Source organism: Carex rostrata, chromosome 11 (genome assembly GCF_964058835.1).
Source record: "Carex rostrata chromosome 11, lpCarRost1.2, whole genome shotgun sequence".
NCBI lineage: Eukaryota > Viridiplantae > Streptophyta > Magnoliopsida > Poales > Cyperaceae > Carex > Carex rostrata.
Window position 1 is genome coordinate 8,013,440 of NC_135928.1, and position 26,526 is coordinate 8,039,965.

General features: G+C 32.0%; 3 protein-coding genes across 4 annotated transcripts; 2 read left to right on the plus strand and 1 right to left on the minus strand.

The window, feature by feature from the left end:
- Window positions 1-4,465: 4,465 nt before the first annotated feature.
- LOC144562291 (C5orf35) lies at window positions 4,466-6,813 on the minus strand. Its single transcript, XM_078311490.1, has 4 exons — window positions 6,689-6,813; window positions 6,354-6,448; window positions 5,831-6,099; window positions 4,466-5,326 (listed from the first exon to the last, which is right to left on the minus strand). Exons 1-4 carry the CDS (start codon window positions 6,716-6,718, stop codon window positions 4,506-4,508), a joined length of 1,215 nt encoding a protein of 404 aa, XP_078167616.1. The 5' UTR covers window positions 6,719-6,813; the 3' UTR covers window positions 4,466-4,505.
- Window positions 6,814-10,435: 3,622 nt separating this feature from the next.
- On the plus strand, window positions 10,436-16,944 carry LOC144561499 (serine carboxypeptidase-like 35). Its single transcript, XM_078310463.1, has 8 exons — window positions 10,436-10,786; window positions 13,414-13,521; window positions 13,764-13,952; window positions 14,215-14,303; window positions 14,851-15,156; window positions 15,593-15,741; window positions 16,190-16,282; window positions 16,527-16,944. The coding sequence occupies exons 1-8, from the start codon at window positions 10,561-10,563 to the stop codon at window positions 16,813-16,815; spliced, it is 1,449 nt and encodes a 482-aa protein (XP_078166589.1). The 5' UTR covers window positions 10,436-10,560; the 3' UTR covers window positions 16,816-16,944.
- A 6,065-nt stretch (window positions 16,945-23,009) lies between these two features.
- On the plus strand, window positions 23,010-25,055 carry LOC144561613 (uncharacterized). Of its 2 annotated transcripts, XM_078310627.1 has the most exons (3): window positions 23,010-23,081; window positions 23,269-23,533; window positions 24,288-25,055. In XM_078310627.1, exons 2-3 carry the CDS (start codon window positions 23,285-23,287, stop codon window positions 24,867-24,869), a joined length of 831 nt encoding a protein of 276 aa, XP_078166753.1. In that variant the 5' UTR covers window positions 23,010-23,081; window positions 23,269-23,284; the 3' UTR covers window positions 24,870-25,055. The 2 variants fall into 2 exon arrangements, with proteins under 2 accessions (XP_078166753.1, XP_078166752.1); XM_078310626.1 differs by lacking the exon at window positions 23,010-23,081 and having other exon boundaries at window positions 23,166-23,533.
- Window positions 25,056-26,526: the final 1,471 nt, after the last annotated feature.

Here is a 26,526-nt window from a genome sequence, read left to right on the forward strand (position 1 = left end):
ATAATATATATATGAGTATGGCTAAATTACTACCGGTAGCACTTCGACCTAAGTGCTTACGGGGTCATATCTTTGTATTTGATGTTCAAACAATAGATCCAAACTGTTAGATATTCAATCTATATTAAAATGTGCTTGGAGACCAAATTTTACATTTTTTGGAATTTTTTTACTATTTATTAAGATGGTTTGAAATCGCCGTTTTTTAATGGTGCAGAATTTTAATAAAAACAGCGATTTTCAAACCATCTTAATAAATAGTAAAAAAATCTAAGAAATGTAAAATTTGGTTTCCAATTACATTTTAATATAGATTAAACATCTAACTGTTTGGATTTGTTGTTTGAACATCAAATACTAAGATATGACCCCGTAAGCACTTAAGTCGAAGTGCTACCAGTAGCAATTTAGTCATACTCATATATATAGGAGGGAGCCAAATTAGTTGGGATAACATAAGTTAGAAAAAATAAAATAAAAAGGATTGTAAAGTAGGTGCTATATATTTACGTTGATATCCATACTAAAAAAATGAAATTTTATAATTTTTGAATTTTTTTTAATATTTTTAAGATAGGTACAAAATCACTATTTTTGGACCGTTCGATAACATTGATTTTCAACATATGTAAAAGAATAGTAAAAAAAATTTCAAAATTATAAAATTTTATCTCCAAGCATTATTAATATCATGTTGTGCAGTTCAGATCGATAGTTTGAATTTTGAAAATAAAGATATAAAAAATGAGGTATAATAAAGTATGAAAGAAATTGGACCGGATTTTAAACAGATTTTCTTGACTAATTTATATTAGTATCTTTGTTTCATGACTAATTTAAACAGATTTCCTTCATCAATAAGAATTTTAATATATCTTAATTTATCTAAAACATTGTACGGGATTTTAATTGCTACTTATACGATGAAATGAATTATTAATATTGATCTTTAATATATCTTTGCCTAAACAAAAGGGTCAATTTTTAATTACTTTTAAAAAAAGGAAATTAATTAAAAATACAAGGTTTTGCCCAGCATGGGAGGCACGAATTTGAAGAATCTAATTGGAAATTTGAGTTAATACAGAGGATACGAATTCGAAGAATCTAATTGGAAATTTAAAAAAAAAAATTACAAAAAAATGTCCTCTGCTTTATTCTAATTTTGGGTAGCTATTCGCTTCGTCACAGTAACAGCTATCATGGGATTTTTAAATTTGAGATGTCAAACAATTGGATCTTATAGTTTGACCCAATATAAATATATAACTAAGTGGAGGGATCACTTACACCGTTTTTTGTGATATACGATTACATCTTACATTTTCAATCGTTCAACATGATGGATATATTAAAACATGATGGATATATTAAAACGTGCTTATAGATCAAATTTTACATTTTTTGAAATATTTTACTGTTTATTAAGTATTTTACAAAATTGTTGTTTTTAAACCTTGAATTTTTGTATCCATCTTAATAAATAGTAAATAAATTCAAAAAAAATGTAAAATTTGATCTGCAAGCACATTTTAATATATCCATCATATTGAACGGTTTGGATCAACTGTTTGGACTTCGAAAATGTAAGGTGTAATCCGGTATCACAAAAAAATAGTGTAAATGGATCCCTCCTCAAAATTTGAACTAGTGTAAATATGTAATTATAGAAATTTGGATGATAAATATGTAATTTCATAGTTTTTGAGTGGTATATATGAAATTCTCCATGTAATTTCAGGATTTTTGAGGGATATACATGAAATTCTCCTTTTTTCAAAAAAAAAAAAGTGACCTGGATACATGAGGTCCAACAAATGAATTGTTATACTAAATGTCTAAATCTTTATGAATCTTATAAATGGAAATTAATTGTCAATTATCTTGGTTCCATCATTGGTAGTTGAACCTCCAAATATATATGTTGCTACCAAACTTTCAAATAAAAAAAAACTCCAAATATATAATGTGATAAACTATTTTCAATCCTTTGATTACATGGGTTGAATTAAAATATTTTTTTTTTGTCTAAATCTCAATCCAATAAAAAAAAAACAGAAAGAAAAAAGAAGAAGGAAAGGGTCCTTTCTAAAATGAATTGAATATGTCCCTGTCTTTTCTTAGATTAATTTTAAACTCAAAACTTAAGTATGAAATAGAGCAAATCCAAGAAACTGCTTGTCAGTTAGCTTATTAATCCCTTTCTATACTGTAAGGGCGTGGTCCAATTGAATTGAAGGTACGCGGAGAGAAGGGAGGAGGAAAACACTGTGCAGAGGGAAAGAGATTGTCAGACTGTATCTGACCGATGGTCCTCCCTTGCTCCAGAAGGAGAGAATTGAAGAGGTAGCGGAGGATACACGGTATTGTGCGGAGAGGAAGAGAGGAGACTGTCGTGCATTGTTTTGGCCAAATCTGTACCCCTCGATTTAGGGTGTAAAAACAATGTGCGGAGGGTTGGCTACCTCCGTCGTCCGTTCCTTTCCTTCTCTTCCTTTTAATAAGGAATTTCCTTCTGCGTTCTGGAGCACAGTCTAAGCAATCATGCCTTTTATTTTAAAATTTGTTATGTAAATAACAATTGATTAATGGTTACAAAAGTTTCAATTGCACTTAAATTGGATTTATTACAGCGTACATACAAAAATGTCCGGAAAGTAGGACAAACAACAGCCACTAGAAATACTGGTACAAATAACTGAGATAAGACTAGTGAGGAAGGTTATTTTGTTGTCGGTTCATCTCATTCAAATAGTCGATCCAAACCGTTAAACATGATCTCTATATTAAAATGTGCTTTAAGATCAAATTTTATATTTATTTGAATTTTTTATTTTTTATTAAATATTTTATAAAATTGTTGTTTTTGGACAATTTTGGACCACTGAAAGATTCTCTATTTGATCTCAAAGTCCTCATATAACACTTCTTCCAGTAGTATCACTTTAAGGTACCTGGATTTGTTTAATATATGGATACGAGAGGGAGGTGCCAGTGTAGTTAGTAGTGGAATTACTACTCCTCTTACAGAGTCGTATATAGGAAGAAGTTAATCTCCAAAAAAATAGTAAAAAAAAATCAAAAAAAATGTAAAAAGTTAATCTCCAAGCACATTTTAATATAGATATCATGTTGAACGGTTTGAATCAACTGTTTAAATTTTGAAAATCACAAAATCAAATTATTGTAAGATGTTGTAAGTGGATCCCTCCTCTTTTATTTTATAAGAGGTCTAAAAGTTTAAGTACTTATAACAATTATAAAATATAAAGCTTTTAGATCTGCCTCTGATCTCAAACCCAAGATTAAATTCATTTTTTTTTTACTCAAATTTTCCTTCTTTTGTATATTATCTGCATTGTTTCTTCTATTTATTAATGCCTTGACGATAAATATTTTCTTGTTTAATGTATATGCCATCTTCTTTATGACGATTTCAACTTCTTGTTATTTCCATCTCCAGAATAATTGAGTACCATGATATTATGATGAGGGTTCAAATGATGTAGATCATATTTAACGGTTTTATTTTGACTTTTTAAGTTTTAAATTTTAAATTATTAAAATTCTTAAAAATGAAGGCATTTGAACCTTCCCCTATTATGATACACACGCATCTGATAATTTTTATTGATAGAAATTATATAAAATAAAAATAATATAAGATATTAGATGAATTGCATCCATACTTGAAACCCATAGAAGGAACAGAAAAAAAATGGTTTCTTCTATGAGAACGAAATGGGGCAATCCATCTAATTCCCTATATTCTTTTTATATAATTTCTAAAAATAAAAAATTCCGCATGCATCTCATCAGAGATTTATAAAACCTCTGATGAAGCTCTCCTTCTAAGCATCCGATCTCAAATCCAATAAAAATAGTTATCCAGTCACCGACCTTATCACAATTCACAGCAATTCCAAATCACATTTTATTATATCCACAAAATTAGGTTGCTTGATTGCATCATTTCCTCTACTTATTTTGTATGTCACAATGAGCAGCTGAATGTTTTTTGTGCTTCTTTAAAAAAAGAATAAAACAATCAAATAATACAAAAGAATGTTCTTTGGTCAAAACAATCAAGATCAGATAATGACTCCATACACGTGATAAGTTTCTTTTATGAGAAAATAATCAAATAATCCAAATTGTAAACTAGAATTATTCTACAAAAAATAATAATTTAATGTTCCATGAGAAAAAGGCACAACTAAATTTATGGAAATAAATATATCCAATTAACTGCAACGGGCACTAGTTAAGGCCTAACTTGTAATCAAGAAATATGGTTTAATTTGCAAAAATTGTTTAAGGGTAATAGTAACCTTATTACAACTATGCTTTTGACATAGAAGCATCAAAGTAAACATGGTCAGGTCATTCCTTACTGGTTTCTCATCCCAAATTCAATTTAAATGTGATGGAAGTTAAAAAATAAAAATAAAATAAAGAAATAACAGACCTTCAAAAATGAAAACTGTCAGAAAAACAAAGTAAAACTAACCCCATCTCCTTTTATCCTCGTCTGAATCCACTGGTACATACCATTCAGGCCACCTCTTAGCATTACTCAACCTGTAGTTTAAATAAATCTCCTCATCACATACAATCCTAGTTGCAACCAACACTAGAGCTCTAAGAACTGCACTCTCACTTTCCTCAGTTTTACGGGACCCACTCCATGACTTGAACCAAAATGAACCAAATCTCTTCATATTTGCCGTCTCACTGCCCCCAAATACGACATTTGGTATGTGAACCCTCATGTCCTTCTCGCTCAAGGGAAAATCATAAGCACACACCATTGCATTTGGCACAGTATCTTTTGGAGGATGATTTGCAAAATGTGCAAATGCCAGAGGATTTCTTCTTTCAATCAGGTCTCCAAACTTTTTGTTAGTACTATCCAAAGGATTATTCAACAATCTCCACACACGATCAGAACCACTTTGGGGTGATTCAGATACATTGCTTGCACGGATATCGACGCAATCTGTACCATCCCAATACTCCCTGGTAAACCCACCAATGCCCCAGGGCTGTGCATTGATGAGATTGCCATCATATCGGGTTATCAGGTAGGAATTGGAGGCATCGATTCTAGGGTACCCAGGGATGTAGCGATAATAAGCTGGGGAATAAATCACACCAGGATAGAAGGCAAGAACAGAACCAATTTGGGCCTGACCCGACACAAATAAGCCGTGACCAGCATCCTTGTGAGAAATTTGGGATGGTTTAATATCAAGCGTGTACCCAATTCGGTCTTTTAGAGCTTGGGACAATTCATAGCGGTTCAAAGGTCGAGTAGCAGGAATAGCTGCACTGTAGCACAAATGTGCAAGAATTATTTTGCAGTTAATATACCCAACATTTGCAACATTTTGATTCACACAAAATAATTTTGTTAAATTTACAACTAACACTATTTGAACGTAAATCCCAACCATTAAAATCAAGGTTGAGTCAAGTCCCAAAAGAAAATAAAAGATGGGGCTAAAATTATTTATGGATCACATATAGATTTGTACAAACTCATAATGATAACATCAGTTTTTGGAATTATGTGCAGATTAATTTTGCCAAGTACAAACATGCACATCAGTAGTAGGGGCGAATTGAGGACATCTAAAATATGACAAGACATATATTTTCCCCTGATAATTGAAGTGTTTCATTTCAATTAATGAAATATTACTCTAGTCACTTGGAAAATGCATATATTTAAGTTGGCATCTAAATTTTTTTTGAAATAGAGACCATACTCGCAAACCGTTTACTACTAAAAAAATTCAAAAACAGAAAAGAAAACCAAATTATTTACCAGGAATATTAGTAGATGCAGTTCCTTTTCCAACTACAAAACTGAGGCCACTACCCTGGGGACGTGTTGGGATACCTGTAGCAGGAACAGGTTGATTGGGACCCACATCAGGAAGCAGCGCTTCATCCATTGCCTCGCAAATGTTTTTGATTTGAAAATGCACGTTTTCATGTACCTGTTTCCGTTGATCTGAAACAGAAGCTCTGGTTGCCATGTCTATTAATTCCTCTGCATCTTTCTCTTCTGCATTTTCTCCCAACCTATTATAGCTGAATACAAAATAACAAGCATGTTGAATATATTTGGCCAAAATTCTATAAATGAAATGGAGGATAAATGTAACAAACATTTTTTTTTTTTTGTGTGTACCTAGCTTACTGATAATGATCAAGTATTACTGCAATGCACCACCAATTACCAGCATAATGTAATCTAAATGTCTCTTGTTCTAAAGCTCCATGCTTAGAAAAGATGTAAAAACCATGCTGAAATGGAATTTATCCAATTGTAAAGCGGAACAAACCTAGTATAAAGAAATAGGCGATTGATATCAGTCTCAAATTGAAGACTTCTTGGATCTCTACCAAGCATTGGACTTTTTGCAACTGCTTTGAAAGCCTATTACAATTCAACAAAAAATGCAGCTTTAAAATATTTTTCTTGTTGATCTAGAATTTCATTAGCAAAGCTTAAAAAAAGAGCTGTTAAATATACTTTTACTAGATATAAATTAATGGAAATATGCACACACGATCAATTATCTTACAATTAACAATAAGTTGAAAAAAATAATTCAATAATCTGAGAACGGATCAAATGCTTAATCAAAAATCAAGACACAAAGAGAACAAAAAATACCTGCTGGAATTTCCGGACGAGGAAAGCCATGGTGGCGCAATCTTAGCTCCCCTTGCCCCTTGGATGAACGAGGGTTTTACTTTGGTGGCGAAAATGGCGAGTGCTTGATCTACTCAGTGGAAGAGAGATCGTAGTAAAAGTGGGCTGCGCAGCCTGCGCTCAATTCTGACCCATTATTCATTGGGCTTTTTAACGGGCCATAATTATATATTAATTTGAATGGTACATAGGGCCCAACTTCCCAGCCAGGGAAAACAATTGTACTGCAGTCAAGCCTAAAAACAATTTTATCATATTAGGGTTAGTTCTCACGAGAAAAGAGGCGTTTCAGCCGTTTGATCTGCATCAAAATTTGTACTTGCTATTTAGATTCACTTCAATATATATTGTCAGCACGAATATTAATGCAATCAAATGGCTATGTCGATGTTCATTGTCATTGGTACACTCAGTGTTTTAAAAATCGGTCTATTAGGCCGAATATTCGTATTCGGTTGGAATACGAATAGAAAATGAGTATTCGGTCCAATATACGGTTTTGAATATTCGGCCGCATATTCGGCCGAATTGAGATCAATATATAAATATTTCAGTATTTCATTTAGTATAAGATGAGGATCGATATTTTAACATTTCGTCACCTGTTTAACATGTACAGTCAATTATAAATACTTTGTTTGTATACAAATTAATACTAATTTTTATTTTAAAATCCGCATATATAAATCTCGAATAAAAATTCGTATATGCGGCCGCATACTGTATATGCGATATGCGGTGACTTTTTGAATACTGCATAAGAACTGATTATTAAAACACTGGGTACACTCCCGGTTCCTAGCTAGGTGACTTTTTGAATACCGCATAAGAACTGATTATTAAAACACTGGGTACACTCCCGGTTCCTAGCTAGGTGACTTTTTGAATACCGCATAAGAACTGATTGTTAAAACACTGGGTAACACTCCCGGTTCCTAGCTAGCACAGTTCAATTCCTTTTAATAAAATATTTTACTATTAAAAATACTCTTAATAATTATAAAATGTAGATAATTAAAATGCTTTTAATAACATATTTACATATTCTACTAGCACAGTTCAATTGCTTTGCTATTTTTTTGAGTAAAAGTTAGAAGTTATTCAACTATTTAATATCTTTGTTATCGTAACAAAAAAAAAATATTCATCTAACATTTATAATGTTCACATGAAAAAAATGATCACGCCAATGTTTAACATGTGATACAAGCAACTTGGGAAATGTGAAATGTCACTTCAAATAAATATTTAAAACTTCTGTTGTAACATTTCGATCTTATAATCTCTCACATAAAAATTATGTATTTTTTTCGCTCAATTTATTTGCTATTATAAATTTAATATTAAAAGGGCTTGGGGGAAAGAGCAGCGGAGAGGGGGGGGTTGGATTTTTTTTTTTTTTTTGTAGACTGATACCAGTAGAAGTTAAAAAGGTACCACAAAGTATTCAAGCCAAAATCAAAACAAATAAACAGTGCCTTGACAGTTAAAATAACTCTTTCAATTAGTTTATAACCAGTGGCACATTACGCTAATAAACTTCCCTTGCTAGAATTCAACAACTAAAAAGATAGTAATAAATCGATTGTTCGATTCTCATAAAACACATTACAATATGTCATCACACTGATATTAGCATGATTAACATCCACAAAATTTGAATGACAGTTCTTTAAAATAAAATAAAAAATATATAATATTATGTCAACAAAAATCCATGAAGATAGATATATTATATTAACCGAAGCACCAAATGCCTTTAATCTCATTTCTTATCAATAGTAACACATCAGGATTCGGAAACAATGAGCTTTATGAGTGAACTAAACCTAAAAGGTGGATATCCTCATCACTGACATAGTCACAAGATTCGCGAAATTTGTTTTCTTTCGGTGATAACGAACCGAACGCTAAATTATTAGATTGACCGAACTTTGACTAAATTATTCGCGAATAATACACGAATTTTACGATTTTTTCTGAATAATACAAATTATTCCTAAACTTTTTCCAAAATTTTCCCATAATATATATTTTATTTATTTATTTTTGCTCATTCGTGGAACTAAGATCTCTAATCTAAATAATTCCCAATCATTCCTAAATTATTTCCGAATTATTCAATTGTTGATCAATGATCACCAACACACCTTTTGCTATATTGCAATGACGCGGCTCCAAAGAAGAATTCACATCCTCTCCGATACCTGATAAGGGAATCTTTTACAATTATTAGATCTGGACCGTTCTTTTTTACTTGGCACGAATCTCAGAGTCAAAAATATTGCCCTTATAGTGATTCGAATCTCAAACCGTAAAGTGAGGGTAATCCTCTGCAATACCGCAATACCTAAGAGTAAATATACGTACGGAATTGCACTGATACATCTTCAAAGGTTTCGTATCCACATCCGATACTGTGATACGTATGAGATGTATTCAGTGCAATTCAGCGATGATTCGTATGTGATACGTATGAGATACGGCAGCCGGCAGGTGGCTAATGGCTAATGGCTAATGGCTAATCCAATAAATTTATATTATTTTGACTCTTGGATTCGGTGTCCGACACGAGCGGATACGTGTACAACAGTGCAAGAGTGCGAAGAGCCGCATCAAGACTGCCAATTGGACTTTCAAATACCGCAATCAAAACTCGTACTCAATTCATCTGTTCAGATCTAAAAATTACTTGTGTGAATCTTAATATAGATCGGACGATTCTGATTTGACATTGATGTCTATTAAGCCGCTCCTAATTCTGATTAGAAAGGTTCAAATAAATTTTTTTTTTCTTTATCATGCCTTTATTTTTTAGAGCAAAAATAACTTAAAATTTAAAACTTAAATGTCAAAATAAAATTATTATATTATATATATATATATATATATATTTATTTATTTTCTTTATATATATATAAAAGATCACGATATTTTGATTTTGTTTTTATTAATATCAAGAGCTTGCAAAAATACACAAATATGAATACATTATGGATGTTGATTTTTCGACTTCTTAATTTATATAAAATCAAAATAATAAAATAATAATTTTTTTATAAATATATAGAGAAAATAATATAGATCACATTAAATAATTTTATTTCGATATATAAATTTCTATTATTAAAAAATAAAAACATGATAAAGACAAAATATTAAGGTATTTGAAACCCTAGTTAGTTAAAAATAAGATATTCTCTCTGTTTCTGTACATATCTTTTTTATAATAACTGATTATCTTACTATATTAACATGATTGGTGCTGATCATCTTACTATATTAGTTAAAAATAAGATATTCTCTCTGTTTCTGTACATATCTTTTTATAATTACTACGAATAATATAACAGATTTGGATTCGTTCCTTTTGCATCCCGGCAAAAGGTTGCGCAGTTTGCCTTCACCAGGGATAAACTCCCCGCAGTCAAAAGGCATTTTTACCAAGCACGTGATCATTCCTCCCGCACGCGCCATCAAAAACCCAACCAGGCAACCAGCTTTAACCGCCACTCCTCTCAAATAATTACCCCTCCCCCTTCTTCCAGACTCGGATCCCTAAAGTAACTCAAACTTTGAATTTAAGTCAGAACCGTTCGATCAGAATCTGCACGAATATTAAAGTAATCCTATGAATTCTTCCTCGGACCGGATTGGTCCGGATCCAAACTAGAACTTTGAGTTACTGTAGGGTATCCGGAACCCTTTTCGCATCCGTTCTTTCTGTTCGACTGTTCCCATCCCCTCTTTTATAAAACAGGGCAACTCATACTAACTACAAGTTCACAGAGACAGAGAGAGAGATAGAGAGAGAGAGCAGGAGGCGATCAGAAATGGCGCCATTGCTCTGGTGTATGGTGCTCCTGGCCATGGTGAGGGTCCATGAAGGATCCGTGGCGGATCTTGTGAAAGGGCTGCCCGGGCAACCAGATGTCAGTTTCAAGCATTACGCCGGGTACGTGAGTGTGGGTCCCACAAGTCAGAGAGCGCTATTCTATTGGTTCTTTGAGGCGGAGAGAGAACCGGAGAAGAAGCCCCTGGTGCTCTGGCTCAATGGAGGTCAGTGAATAATTAATTACATATTGTTAATTTCTAGTTAAAATCTGTCAATGATTAGGAGAAATTGATGTAGTTTAGAAATGTGGTAAAATCTGGATCTGTTTGGACCACTGAGAGAGAGAGAGAAGGTCATTATGCCCCATTATTGCTTCAAAAAGATCAGAAGCTACAGGGAACAAATTTTGTTTTATGCTAAAACTAAGTGAGTTGTTACTTGCCATTTGAGTCATGCATAGTTATCAAGTACATATATTTTTGAAATACAAATTTTAAATTGTACAATTCTTTCCTTTTTCAAACTTTTTATTTATTTATTTATTTTATTTTTGCTTCTCACACTGTTCAAGACAACCAAGCTACTGACTTTTGACTTTTGAATATACTTGGAAAGGAATTTCAACAAAGAAAAAACATCTATACAGTATACATTGGTAATAATTGTTTTATATAAAAAAAATCTATACATTGTTGGCGAATATTTAATGCGCATCTTCCAGATTAATTATCAAACAGTATATATGATACTACGATTTTATACGCATTGTACATTCTTCACCCTCTTGTGAAATCTTTTTACAAAATTACATATGAAGGTCCTTGGTGTACTTGAAAACAAATATAATTGAATAAATTGATGTAACATCCCACGTTGCAGGTCACAAAAAAAGCAGAGAGTTCTGACAGGAACACTATTTTGAAGCTTCTGCTTCCAAAAGTGTTAAAACCCCACCACGTGTGTTTCATGGAGTCAAGTCTATCAGTCAATATAATTTTGATTACACATATATGATAGTACTGATTCAAAATTTTTGTGATTTCAAACATGCATCCTTAAGTTACGATGTAAGCTGAAATCGACGGTTTTGTTACGTGTATTATGTAACATGATCACTCTTTTGTCATTATTCTCGTGCATTTGTACTTCTAATTTGCTTGACATGCATTAATTTAAGAGTGAAGTCATGTTACATTGCAATGCGCAAATTGCTCTGTGCATTAAATTTATATCTCTGTTTTTAAAATTTAAATAATCAGTTCGAACGTTTCAACATTATTATCATATGAAAATATATTTAGAAATCAAATTATATATTTTTTGAAATATTTTTATTATTTCTTTAGATAATTAGAAAATCACTTGATCTAAAAATTCTAGACCATTCGAGAGTAGTATTTTCTACCTACATAAATAATAGTAAAAAAGTTCCAAAAATATAAAATTTGATTTCCAAGTATATTTTTATATAATAACAATGTTGAACGGTTCAGATTAATTATTTAGACTTTAAAATAGAGTTACAAATTTAATATACAGACTGATTCGCACATTGCAATATACCATAGCCTCACTCTTAATTTAATATTCCAATAGAGCGAGTAGGATTATTGTTACTATGATTTTAGTGTAAAAACACTTGTAATTTCAGGATACTAATAGTCAAAGCAGTTATATATTAAATGAATTTGAAAATTTATAAATTTTGCATTCAAATATATTAATTGTGAAATATAATTTTTTTTATGAACCTGGTAGTGGAAAGTAGATTTATTTTAATAATTTAATTTGTTGTTTAAAATCAGTTCAATATATTTTAAAGTTATTTTCATAATTAGTGGATAATACTATTAAAGCATCATATTAAAAAAGTATGTAATGCCAAATTCTCCCCTGAATTAAGGGGGCATAGCCAAATACCTAGCGAATTTTTAAAATAACCTAGGTAGAATCTAAGAACAGCAAAGCATACATAAGAAATTTAAAATTGAAAATAATAGAAGGGAAAAGATTTGGGCACGAATTCCAATCAGTTTCTGTTCCAGACAAGTTAATAGACTCCAAATCCTACTCAGGGATTTATAAAAGAAAAATTACAAAATATTAAAAACTTACCGACAGCAGAGCGTGACACAGTACGTGTTCACACTGCCTTGGATCATCTTTTTTGTTGTTTTATAGTTGTCACGTGGCCTTGGGTCATTTGTGGCAATGAGGTTGACGTAAAATGCTTATCTCTTATCTAATCATTTGGAAATGCGCACCTAAGCACATTTTTAATTCCTGCATAGGTCTTATGCTTTTGTCCTATGGATCATTGGCTCATTGCACTATGTTGGGGTATACTATTTGTTTATTAGTAGGCTACTAAGTAAAAATGACAAGGCGCACTTTGTTTACTGAAACCAGGCAATGAATTTGGAATTCGTATCCTCTGCATTAACTCAAAAAAGAATTTTTTGAGTTAATGCATCTTAACCATCCGATCTGCTTTAAAATTCGTGCGTACTAGATCCACATTAATATTAAAGAGTCTTTGAATTATAGGTTATAGTTGGATTGGCTTCATTTAAAAATCAGACGACCGAGATTTTGTTCTTTTTATTATTCAGATTGGGGCCCATGCCACAGACACAGTAACATCCATTGTGATTTGCTATGTAAAACTTAATTTATGAGAGAGGATGTTTATTATTCAGCACTGTGAGTGTTATGATCTAATGATGGGCCAGTAATATCAGCAGTTTGATAAAATTAAAAAAAATGGTTGAATTTTTGTTAAAATTTTCCTACATGTTCATGTTTTGCTGAGATTGGAATCATAATTTGGTGGAATTAATGATATTTTCAGGGCCAGGATGCTCTTCTATTGGTTATGGGGCTGCTCAGGAGTTGGGCCCATTTTTGGTTCGGAGTAGTGGGCCCAATCTCTCACACAACGCCTACTCATGGAATAAAGGCAAGCTTTTTTTTTTTTTTTCTCTTACATTCTTAATTATTCTGTAAAGTGTAAACAAACTTAAACTAAGAAAAATAAAGAAGGAATCGGGGTGGTCTGATGGCCGATCGGAGCCGTCAGATACACTTCACGATTCATACTGATAACTTTAAGATTCATGCGGATCAAGTGCGCAAGAATCACACACACAAAGAAAGATTGATACTTAAAAGTCTCTTAATTATTTTTGTGATCAACTGTAGTGGCAAATCTGCTATTCCTGGAAGCTCCAGTAGGAGTGGGATTTTCTTATACAAACCAAACAAATGATTTGAGCGAGCTCGGAGACAAACAAACTGCGCATGATTCGTACAATTTTCTCCTAAACTGGTTTACTAAATTCCCACAGTTCAAGTCACATGACTTCTATATAACAGGAGAAAGCTATGCTGGTACAGACCCTTACATCCTTCTTTTTAAGCCTTCCTTTTTCTTTTCTCCTCTTTTTCTTTGGTTTGAATAATTTCTTTTGTGGACCAGATCTCGTTTCTATTTATTCCTTTCTTTCTCTCTCTTTTTGTTCAATGAAGGACCACATGTTCTTTGCTAGATCATGTGATCGCCATAGCCCACAAATATATTATAATTAAATGTTTTAATGATTGTATGAAGGCACTTGCACTGACAACAACTTTCTGAAATGTAATATAATAGGTCACTATGTGCCCCAGCTTTCAGAGCTTATCTATGAAAGAAACAAGGGATCAACCAAAGAGACATACATTAATTTCAAAGGTTTCATGGTATGTTATCATAATCTAATTATTAATTTACTTTTAAGTACCTATCATGTGAAACCTGTTGTGACATATGCATGGTGCACCTTGCATTGTTAACGGTAATTGAAGCTTTTTACATATTATGGAAAGTAGAGAGATAAAACGCAGAAAGGAAAAGGAAAAAAATAAATTAACGGAGGCACTGGATAAAAGATTCCAGAGGTATTATGGTTGAGTGTCAGAGATAATGTACGCTTTTAATTATTCCTTGTGTCCTTTTATTCTTTACCTATTTATTGCTTTAACCAACTAATTTTGCTTTTATTAGTACCAATGATGCAGATGAATTCTTTAGTGAGACAAAATTGGTCCTTGCTAACATGGCATCTCATGTCACCAATTGTGTTCGTATAACAACACAGAAGCATGCATGCTTAGACCATCCTACATAAAAATACATAAAGAACTTTCTAGTTATTTATATGTTTCTTATATTACTAATTTCCTTTCATATAAGGATAAGTGTGCAACAAATTAACACCTTTTTACATAAACATCCATATTTATGTAGATAGGAAATGCAGTACTAAATGATCAGACTGACCAGCTGGGGATGCTTGAATACGCATGGAGCCACGCAATCATCTCTGATGAGCTTTACTCGGCAGTGCGAAAGGAATGTGATTCCTTTAAGGAGCAAGAAGAAGGGGGTAAGGCAAGCAAGGGATGTTCCCCTGCTGTCAAGGCATTTCTCTCAGCCTTCGACGATATCGACATCTACAGCATCTATACTCCCGTCTGCCTCTCCTCTCTCTCTTCTCGTGGGTCCCATCGCTCTTCTCATCTTGTCAGGGCTCCTCAGTTGCTATCACAGCATGTATGTAAACTGAACATATTTTCTTCATGCATATATTTACGGTTTGATTTCTTTGTTTGTTTTCTCTTTTTAAAAATGGAACATGCTAAAACAATTTTGCTCAGTTGTTAAAGAGGATAAGATATTAGACGATATATATATATTTTTTTAGAAAGTACTAAGTAGGTTAAACCCTACTTTATCCGTTTAATTAAACCAATAAAAAGAGTAAAATATTGGACAGTAATTAATGTTGTTAAAACTCCATATTCCAAATAGTTATACTTGTGCAGTGTTGCTGCTACCTAAGAAGTAAGAACCTGTAAACCCGATCATTCAAATACTCCAAGTACCTGTTAGAAATATTAGAATTTTGAAACATTGATTGTACTACATAGAAACAGTTAACTTAATTGAGCAAAAATCAATAAATAAGTATATATTTTTTGTGAAACAGGGATTCTGGCACCAGAAGATGCGGAGTCAACCTGCTGGATATGACCCATGCACAGAGGAATATGCTACGATTTACTTCAACCGACCTGATGTGCAACGAGCATTGCATGCAAACGGGACCCACATCTCATACCCTTATTCCCTCTGCAGGTCCCTCTCTTGCATTAAATGAGTCTTTAATTTTCTGATACAGTAAATTTCTGTTACCCATTTCTGTCACCTGTCACTGATGGTTATTCTTCACTGGCCATCTGCCTTGACATAAATGTATTTGTGTTAGATGCTCTTGGTGTTATGTGGAGTTATGAAGTTCAGCAATGTGCCCTTCTGTATTTTACTCTGTTTTTTGTGCAACTTAGTCTGCTATCAACATGCTAGAAATTGAATACAAGTCATCATTTACCACATGCAAATTTTGCTGAAGTGCTGTCTCACAAAACATTAATATCAGCATGAAGGCACCTATATCATCAACTAGCTAGCATTAATTTTTTTAGAAAAAGAAGAAGACATGGTTGCATTATTTGTTCTCACAAAAGTTTTCTGAATTCTTATGAAGAATAATATTTTAACTAAAGATTTTTTTTTTTGTGTACAGTGAGGTGATACACAAGTGGAATGATTCCCCTCCGAGTGTACTTCCAATACTAAAGAAACTCATGAATGCCGGTTTACGCATCTGGGTCTACAGGTAAACTCCTGCATTTTCGGTATGACAAAAAGGAGGTTCTTAGTATTACATTCTTTAATTTTTAATTATACATTCATACAATTTTTCCAAAAAATACAGATTTTGGTAGACTGTAAAAATAACTGGACATGATGCCCAACAAGTGGCCAAAACAATTCTTGCCCCTAGAAAATTGAACACCAAATGTCCAAATGCTTCATATTCACAGCTAAATTCTGACAAATTAATATTTTTTAAAATGTAGCGGGGACACAGATGGTCGTGTGCCTGTAACCTCTACTAGATACAGCATCAATGCCATGAAACTGAAACCGAGAGAGAAGAGAGGGAAAGCTAGAGACTGGGGCGGGTGGAGAGCATGGTATTACAAGGAACAAGTGGCAGGATGGGTTGTGGAGTATGAGGAAGGATTGACACTGGTAACTGTTCGTGGGGCCGGCCACCAGGTGCCGGTATTTGCGCCTGATCGATCTCTGTCCTTGGTTTTACATTTCCTCGCTGGCCAGCCTTTACCGTCTGGCCGGTCCAGTTGAAGCCTTATAATGTTATTTATTAACATTAACTCAAATTTTGACTTTTTCTTTTGGGAGACATTAGAATTGCAAAAAGAAAAAAGTTGCTTGTTTCCGAGTCAATTATGTAATGAAAACTTACTTGAATATGAACTCGGTACCACAGTGTATGAACTCAGTGCCACGGTGCAGCATTTCTCACCTCACCTAACTAGCCTCTCTATTTCATTTTTCTCTATTTCTTCATGGGATGCTTACTGGAAGAGCTAAGAATCTATACTTGAAATCATTTGAATTTGTTTTACAGTATATACCTAACTGAGGCTCAGTGTATTTCAAAAAGGTTATTTGATTTCTATTAGTCTCTCACTAAAATAGGAGAAAGTGGCACAAAATTTTCAAGATAGGGTATAATTGTGTAATTATTTTAAATACAAGTACATTTTGGTAAAAAAAATTTCAGAAAAAAAAAATATTTTGAATTTTTTTGTAGACCAGAGTAGGGACTACTGGCTTTGCCCATAAGAATCCGGCAGTTGGGGGCATAGTGACAAACGAATAATTCAGGTTTGGTTTAGCGGGGTCAAAAATTTGTAATTCAGTTATAATTTGGATATAATTTGGTACAATAAAAAAATAAAAAAAAAAAAACTCCCCAAAAAATATTCTAAAAAATAAAGGGATTTTTTTTGGCTTTTTTTTGTGAATAATTCGTTACTTGTATTTTATTCGCGAATAAAACGTATTATATGTTATTTTGCCTTTTATTAGGAGTTATATTCGGAAACATAAAAAGAAAAAACAAATTCAATGCGAATTATTCATGAATAATTTGTGTATATTGTTACTATGGTTGAGGGGCTGTAATTACACGGCCCATGGCCACACCTGACCTAACTTGATGATCTATACGGTTACCTCATTTTCCAGACAGAGATTTATTTTTTAATTCATAATCTTCTTCTTATTTTATAGCATTCTCTTGAGTGACTGATGTTGTATAATAATTGTGCAAATTTGTGGGCAAGATGGAAGTAGACATAGAAGTTCCATTTTTTCAAACAAAATTTTATCAATATATTCAAATGAATTGAAGATGGCGTGTTGATTACTTCAACCTATTTTATTTATTTAACATTTCGTTTTGATTGGGAGATAGAGATCATGTCTTTACTAATAGCAAAATTAATACAGATAAATTTTGAATTTTGTGAAAAAGTCTCATGGCATCAGGCCGTGACTATTCTCCGTATAAGAGTTCAGTGGATGTATAAAGATATCGTCAGTGTTAGTTTGACATAATGCAACACATAATCAATAGAGATAAAATGAAGAAAAAAAAAATATAATTGTTGCGCTGCATAAAGACAAATTATCTCTGTCAATATTTTATCCACTGCAATTACTTAACCTGTCATACAAAGAGTGGAAAAAAATGGTACGGCATAGCCGACTCCGTTATGTAACAGTACGATTACGGTACGAAACAGTCCAACACCTGTGTCAGTTACGTGCTGTATCTCGCGTGTTCCTGGCCATAACCATTTACGTGCTGTGACCATATTTTAAAACTTTGGCATGGCACAACACATCACACCACGAGGTCACACGAGTCATATGTAGTGAGGACCATTAGATATTGATCAAATAATGAATGTTAAATAAACTAATTTAAATTATAATTAAATGGTCATATAAGTCACATGAGAGCGTTTGGTATAGATGTAAAAGATAAGTTAATACAATTAGAAGAATTAAAGAAGATTTTTCTACTGGTTTGTCTCTTGGTAGTTTCCTTCTACAAGATTCAGATTTTATTGATTCATATCTTTTAATAGATACAATGAATATTTTAATTTACAAATAGATTGATGATCAGAAACAATTAAAAGAACAAAAATAAAATAAGAACTAAAAGGATAAATAAGGAAAGAAAGAAAATACTTGGCAATGTGATTTTGATCTTATATTTCGAGAACAATTTCAGGCTTATCTTTATTCCTTTGTTCGTAAATCCTAAAATAATTTTAAAGAATATTAGTCAATTAGTATTAGTGAAGCATGGTAAGAAAACAAATGATTAGACACATGCATCTTGCTACTCACAATAATTAATGTCCATGAGTTTTTATCTAATTATTTATTTAAAAAAATTATGATTTTAACCAGGAATTAAGATATTAATTTTTATCTTTTTCAAAATTTTCAATTTTTTTAGTTTTACTCACAGATGTGAGCAACAAAGAGCAACGTCCGCAGCAAAGCACAGACTTGGATTCTAATTAACATATATTTATTTTCTGGTGGAAATGTCTTTATTTTTTATATTTTTTTGAGAAGTAAGTTGAAGATCAAGTCATATAAATTTCTAAATTAACAAATTTAGCTACATGATAAAAATGAGAAGGGTTCCAATACTTCATACTTTTCATATCTCATCATACCTTATATTTTATATCTTAATTTTCAAAGTCCAAACTGTTGATCTGAACTGTTCAACTTAATATTTATACTAAAATATGCTTGATGATGAAATTTTATAATTTTTGAAATTTTTATTTTTATTTTTTAAGATAGATACAAAATTACTGTTTTTGGACTGTTCAAAAAATAATAATTTTCTACCCATATTAAGAAATAGTAATTTTTTTTTTTTAAAAAATTATAAAATTTTATCTTCAACTATATTTTAGTATGAATATTATATTGAACGGTTCAAATCAACAATTTAGATTTTAAAAACGAAAATATAAAATATGAGGTATGATAATGCATGAAAGATATGAAGCATTGAAACCTTCTCGGTAAAAATAGCTATTAGCAGAATTCTTCTAAAATTATCCGAAAGTGAAATGCTTAGAATAGCCTGTAATGATTAACGAGTAATCATGGACATAGTGGATGGAGCCGAGTGGGAAATGGAGCATTGGTTGCCTAGAGATCAGGGAACACATTACTTTTACTTTATATTTTTAGATTATTTAATTGGAGTCAAGCATACATCTCACTGTTGTAAATAACTGTATGTGTTTGTCGGACGAATAGAGTATCGCCAAGTAATTATTTGAGAACAATTAAGAATAATCGGACATAATCGGAAATAATCGACCGATTATTCGGAAAAGTCCATGACGATTTTGATCACCGCCAATGACTAATCGAACGATTAATCCGCATAAACGGACTTTTTTACAACACTGATACATATGACAGATCAATGCGTAATATGGATTTATATCTCTATTTTAAAATTCAAACAACTAATCCGAACTATTAAACATAATTTTTTTCATATCAAAGTGTAATTGGACATCATATATTACATTTTTTTAGATTATTTTAGTGTTCTTAATTTAAAATTGATAAAAAAAAGCAATGCTTCCAGCTTTCTGATTAAACAATTAATTGTAGGTGTATGGCTTTTGGGTTCTTTATATCATCAAATAAACCGGCTTACTTAAAAAGAGGGGCTAGTTGTCTAATTGAATCATAATCTAAATTGAGATATTTCCGCTCAATTTGCACTTAATTCAATTATGTTCTCAAATGCCATTGTGATTCACTATAGCACTTTTTTCACTTTAGTCCTTTCATCAATTATTGCTTGACTTTAGGTAAAGATGTAGCACCTGTCAAGGAGTGGCGAAGCCGAATGAAGCCCAATAAATTAATTTACTGTACAGGACTTTTAAAAGTGAGAATTTTTTATTTATAGAATTTTTTTATTAAATCATAAATAAAAAATAAAATAAAGAGTACTTCATTTTCTGATGCCATATAAGGATCTAAAAAAAATTTCGGATTCAAACTTTGGATCCAAATTTTTTTTTCCAGATCCATTTATATAATAAAAAAATATAAAGGTGCCCTTTCTGTTATCATTATTATTTAATAATAATTTCTATAAATAAAAATTTCCCTTTAAAAGTACTCTTAAAATTATTGAAATTTTGGTATTTTCTTAAATTTTTTTTTTTAAGTTTTTCTTAATTGAAACTACAGATATATTTTTTTATTCCGTCATTGTTTTACAATTACAAAAAACATTCTTTTTCTTTGAAGTCAACAACACCTATAATAATTATCTTTCAATCAATTTTATATCATTTTGATATGTGCATTTCATTCTAATTTCAATTTGTTAGACGCATTGAATAATGAATATTATTATAAAAAAAATACATTATTGCAATCCATTTGTCCATGTAATTGGTAATTGATGTCCAAAATTAAAATAGATTCAAGTGCATTACGTCAAGAAAAGTTTATTTTTCATTAAGGTTAAGTCGAGAGTATGAGATTAGATCATCCAATGAAATATTTGTAATTTACAATTACCTTGCTTGCTACATAAGTCTCGTGCATGTTGGATTATTAAATAATTTTCCTCAGTTTGGACTAGCAAGAAATATTAGCTTGCGTCGCAAGTCATCAATATTTTTTTTGTTAATATCATGCAATCTTTACTGGACTTTTAGTCCAGTCCATTTAAATAAAATATGATAAAATCTTTCTTGCCGCTGGGGGCAGCTAGCACCTGGAATTTTTTTTCAGAAACCATAAATAAAAAAATAGATTTTATCAAATCAACTTGATTGTTTTGGTTTTTTCGGGACCAAAGTGCCATTTCGATTTGAGATGTTTTCTTAAGTTTTATCATTATTTTTTATTGAAATATGTGAAAATGGCTCAGACCGAAAAAAAAATATCAGACCGAAATGACATCTCAGTTCTTATGATTTTTGTAAAAACTGAAACAATCAAGTTAATTTGATAAATTTTTATTTTTTATTTATGGTTTCTAAAAAAATTCCAGAACGGATCTTTCCACTGATAAAAGGACCGTTCTATAAATTGCACAATTATTATGGATGCAATGAGAAGAAAATTATCGGAGATATCCAACTAACTATCTAAGCCAGTAAACATAAATACGCCATTCATGATTCAACTCTGACTAATGACCAATGAACGAAGGAGATGACACCATTTCGGAAATTGACTTGTAACAAGTCTTCATATCTATCCACACGGCAGTGGCGGAGCCACCTATATCCAGGGGGTAGGCGCCTATCCCTAGATTTTGAAATACGGTATCAAATTTGTATATAGTTAGTTTGGATTTGAGTTTTGTTTATTCCTGATTGAGTCAAAGTTCTCAATCAGTGAAATTGGCCGAGTCGTTACAATTTTGGTAGTTTTTCATCTATCTATTTTGAAATATTCCGACAAGAAGAAAATTAATAAGAATGGTATGATAGTGGGACTACAATAAATTTGTTATTTTTTTGTGAAAGGAATAGACTAAAATGTTTTATAAAGTAATATACTGAAATTTAATGTAATGCATTAAATTATTTTTATTATGTTTAACTATTCAAAATGAGCTAAATTTTAATAGAAGAGTATTGTGAACTATGCTTCAAAGTAAACTTTAAAAAAAATCGAGTTTTCGATCTAATTCGGTCGATTTCTACCGATTTTCTCGGTTTTAATTCATGGTTAATTACCGATTTCGCTTCCAATAAAAATTATTTAATAATATTTTATAATTTAATAATTTAAATAAAATAAAATAATAATAATTAATATAATAATAATTTATTTTGCCTACCTCTAATGAAAATCCCGGCTACGCCACTGTCCACACCTGTTACATTACTTCCACCATGGCAGTGGTTTCAGTGACTTGTTACATTATTTTTTACATTGAATAGAGAGCAGAGAATCTCAGCTCCTTAAAAATCGCTATCTTTCACAAGACGAATTCGCATTCTCTGAGATATCTCATATTTTGCGTGACTTCTTGGAAAATCTCAACTGTTCAAAAACGTTCCGCACGAATCTCAAAGCTAAAACAATACTGGCCCCTGCCCTATCCCCGAATAGGCACCGGACACGTAGGTCACGCAAAATAAGAGATATCTCAGGGGATGCGCGCTCTCAGAAGACGCGACTGTTTTATTAACTACGGCGTCGGGTCTTCTCCAATTCTGTCGTGCCAAATTTAGATCATCAATCTCTAACCGTACGATTGTATTCTTTCTGATCTCTCGATTAGCACAGATCCATCTGATCCCAAGTTTTAACGGCTGTGATCTGCCTGGATCGAATCCGTATAATTGGAGAGAACTCGCGCCATCCTCTCGCTTCACATTTCACAATAAATGAACTAAAAAAGGAAATAATATCGAAATAACTACCACGTCGCTTTAACCGCCAGTGTGTTGCAATCACGCTCACTAGCACCTCTCCATTACATACTCACGTGAGAAATTTCACCGAAGGTACTTCTTTGACTTCTCCAATCTCTCTATTTTCTTTTCTTTTGATTTTTCTTTTGCTTTCATGCATGTTGCCAATTGAACTTCTTCCGACGACTTTTTCTTCTTCTTTTATTTATTCCATCGTTAACTGTTATAAAAACGACCTTCTTTGTCTCCGTCTCTTTCCATCCATATTAATCTCCAAAAGGGGTGACAACGAAAATATGACTGTGCTTGAAAAGGATAATGGGAAGAAGAAGAAGACGAAGTTATGTTGGGGAGGTGTTTTTTCATGCTTTGGTGATTCAACTGTGTATGATCAATTGGATGTTGCTAATAAGGAATTCGAAAGGAAACCGGTACGGAAGAGGGCTTGGTCAAGATTTGCAAGGAAGAAGAAAACAGTACCAATCGAGATTGCAGGAAATGCAATGGACTGTGAGATGAAAAGGCGCAATTCTGATAGAAAAAAGGTTAGTTGTTTGTTTTTCTTTACTGTTTTGTATTGCCTTTATTGTGAATTAATGTATCATCAATGTTCTTATATTGTTTAATTGACAAAACACAAATACAAGATAGATCTGGTCCAATCTAATTTTTCGAGGTAATTATTTGGAGTTTTTGGAGGGAGGAAAGGGTGTTTCTGGTTCTTTTTTTTTTTGTTTTGCATAGCAATGTGTTTTCTGGTAAGTGGTAACAGTATTTTAATTTATATACATGACAGCGGGAATTTACTTAATTCATTTATTTTCCATACATAATCACGCAATAATTGAGTCTTAATTCTCTGTATCTAATTTGTGAAATATAATTATTATCAGGAGTCTTAATTCTCTGTTATCTAATTTGTGAAATAAAATATATGCCCTTTGTTGGCTTACCAGTATAACTATGGTTTTCAGTTTGTTACTGTATAAACAGAAATTTATTTTTGTGTCGTTGAAATCCTGTAGGTGGTACATAAAAAAATGTAGTAGAGCAATATTAATTGTGTAGGGTATAATATCATTAATTTTGTACATGGCTATCTTATCTACTTAGTTTTTGTAAATTAATTCAAAGTTATGTAAGATCAAGGCAGGTTTTAAATAAGAAAAATTTTCTATTTAGTTTCTATTTCTTTCAAGTTTGTCAAGAAAATTATTTTTGAATCATTTTTCAAATGAGCAAGAATATTTTACATTTTATCCCTTGAATAACCCAAATTTACATTTTTTTTTTTAACAGGAGAATAACTGCAAAGGCCAGATCAAACCTGCAGAATGCCCTGACCAAAATAAAAAGCAAAAGCCACAAAAATCAATCTCAGCAGAGAACACCATGAGTGACACTGCAGAATTACCAGTACAGCACATTGCCTCAAGGAGTAATTTCATTTCCAAATCGGCTCCTCTATGCAGGACCCTCAACCCAGTTCAGATCCAAACACAGCTCTCTACCAGTAACCAAAACTCACCTGAGTTAAGTCGTCATTCCATGCCAGAATTTTCTCCAAGAGAAAAGGAGGATACAGACAGAGAACAAACAGGAAAAGGAAAAACCGACATGTCTAAAATTGTACCTATAATTTCTGTTGCAATTATCTTGCTGCTACTGTTCGGTCGGGGTTTTGCCGTATTCTGCATGTGCATTTACTTTTACATAGTTTCAAGATTCAAGTCGGAGACAGAGAAGATGGATCAAATGAAGAAGGGAAGTAAAGAGATTGATTTGAATTCAGAAATGCATAAAAAGATGGTGGTGCTACGTGGATTCCTCGAACGGGACAAGAAAAAACCCGCTAGTAACTTGGGATCTCCTTCTAGATAAATGAAGATGATATGAATAATTAAGGATTATGTGGATATTAGGTAGCAGTATTGTGACTCTTAGAGTGATTTGCTTGTTTTATGTTATTACAACTTAGGTACATTAAAATTAATGTACACTGATTGCTTTCTCAGCAATGCTGATAAGTGGTAGAAACTGACAATTGTATCATGCTAATAAGTAAAGGAGGAAAATTCAATTCAAAATTTGTCTTTATTCAAAATTTTGAACTGCTTTCATTTCTAATTAATATTAATATACAATAAAACGCACATCTGTACTATAAGGAGGGTTCCAATACCTCGTACTTTTCATACCTCATTATACTTGATAATTTATATCTTTATTTTTAAAATTCGAATTATCGATCTGAACCGTTCAACATGATATCTATACTAAAATATATTTGGAGATGAAATTTTATAATTTTTGAAAACTTTTTACTTTTTTTTTTCCAAATGGGTAGAAAATCACTGTTTTTTAATAGTCTAGGAACAATGATTTTGTATCTATCCTAAAAAATAGTACAAAATATCTAAAAATTATAAAATTTTATCTCCAAGCATATTTTAATATGAATATCATGTTGAGTGGTTTGGATCGACAGTTTGAATTTTGAAAATGAAGATATAAAGTATAAGATATGATGAGATATTGGTCACCTTTTTTTTTGTAATGTTCTGGACATTCTCTATCTTCTTAATGTATGTTTCTTCATCATTTTCTTGCAAATTTGTAGATTAATCACAGCCGTTAAATTATCTTTAGATCCAGGGAGACTTGGTCTTGACTGAGAAGAGTAATTAATACCAGTCGTAATCCACATTAATAAAAGAATGAACTTGGCTCCATTTCTTGGTTAAATAAAAGCAAATTGTATCATTTAATTATTCAAAAATGTGAAACAATTAATAGGTACCGCTTGTAAGGGAATCCCCATAAACCCGTTGTACAATGTCGTCTGATTTGCAAACAGGATGCAATTAAAGAATAAGACAAAATTAAAATGACCTGTGCCATGACATCCTTGATTCCTTAAAGCTGAACTTTTGATACGCATTCCTAGCCTAAGCTTGAATATTGTATGTGTAGGAACTTTTACGACAACACCACAAATTTTTAAGTGGTATTCGGGCACCATTGGAGGAATTAAATTTTAAGTGGAGTTAAAAGAGTACTCATTCAGTAGAATAAGATTATGAAAAAGGTGCTAAGGAGACTTAATTCAAGAGAAATGATGCCTTAAGAATTGAAGCAAGAGAGGCTTAAGCTAAAGAATTTGAATAAAAAAAGTAAAATTTAATCCTTACTAAGGAGAGGTTGTTCGGACGGATTAAGCTTCTAAGTAGTCTAAAAAAATCTAAGGAATTTTAAGGAGGAGTTGCCGAATTGGTAGATAGATTTTACAGCATCAACACCAAACAGAAATTACTTTAATTTTAATTTTTAAATCTCTATTCTTGTGCAATTGACTTTTAATTGCCTTTGACGGCCACGTGAGCCATTACCTATTACTAACGGAAGAGAGTGGTGAGAACAAAAGCCAATAGAAACATTTACAAAGCGATTTTTTTAAAAAAAAATAACCACAATTAGAAATTACGCTACATCCTAAAAAATAGAATAGGAAGTATTATAGTACATTTAGAAATAAAAA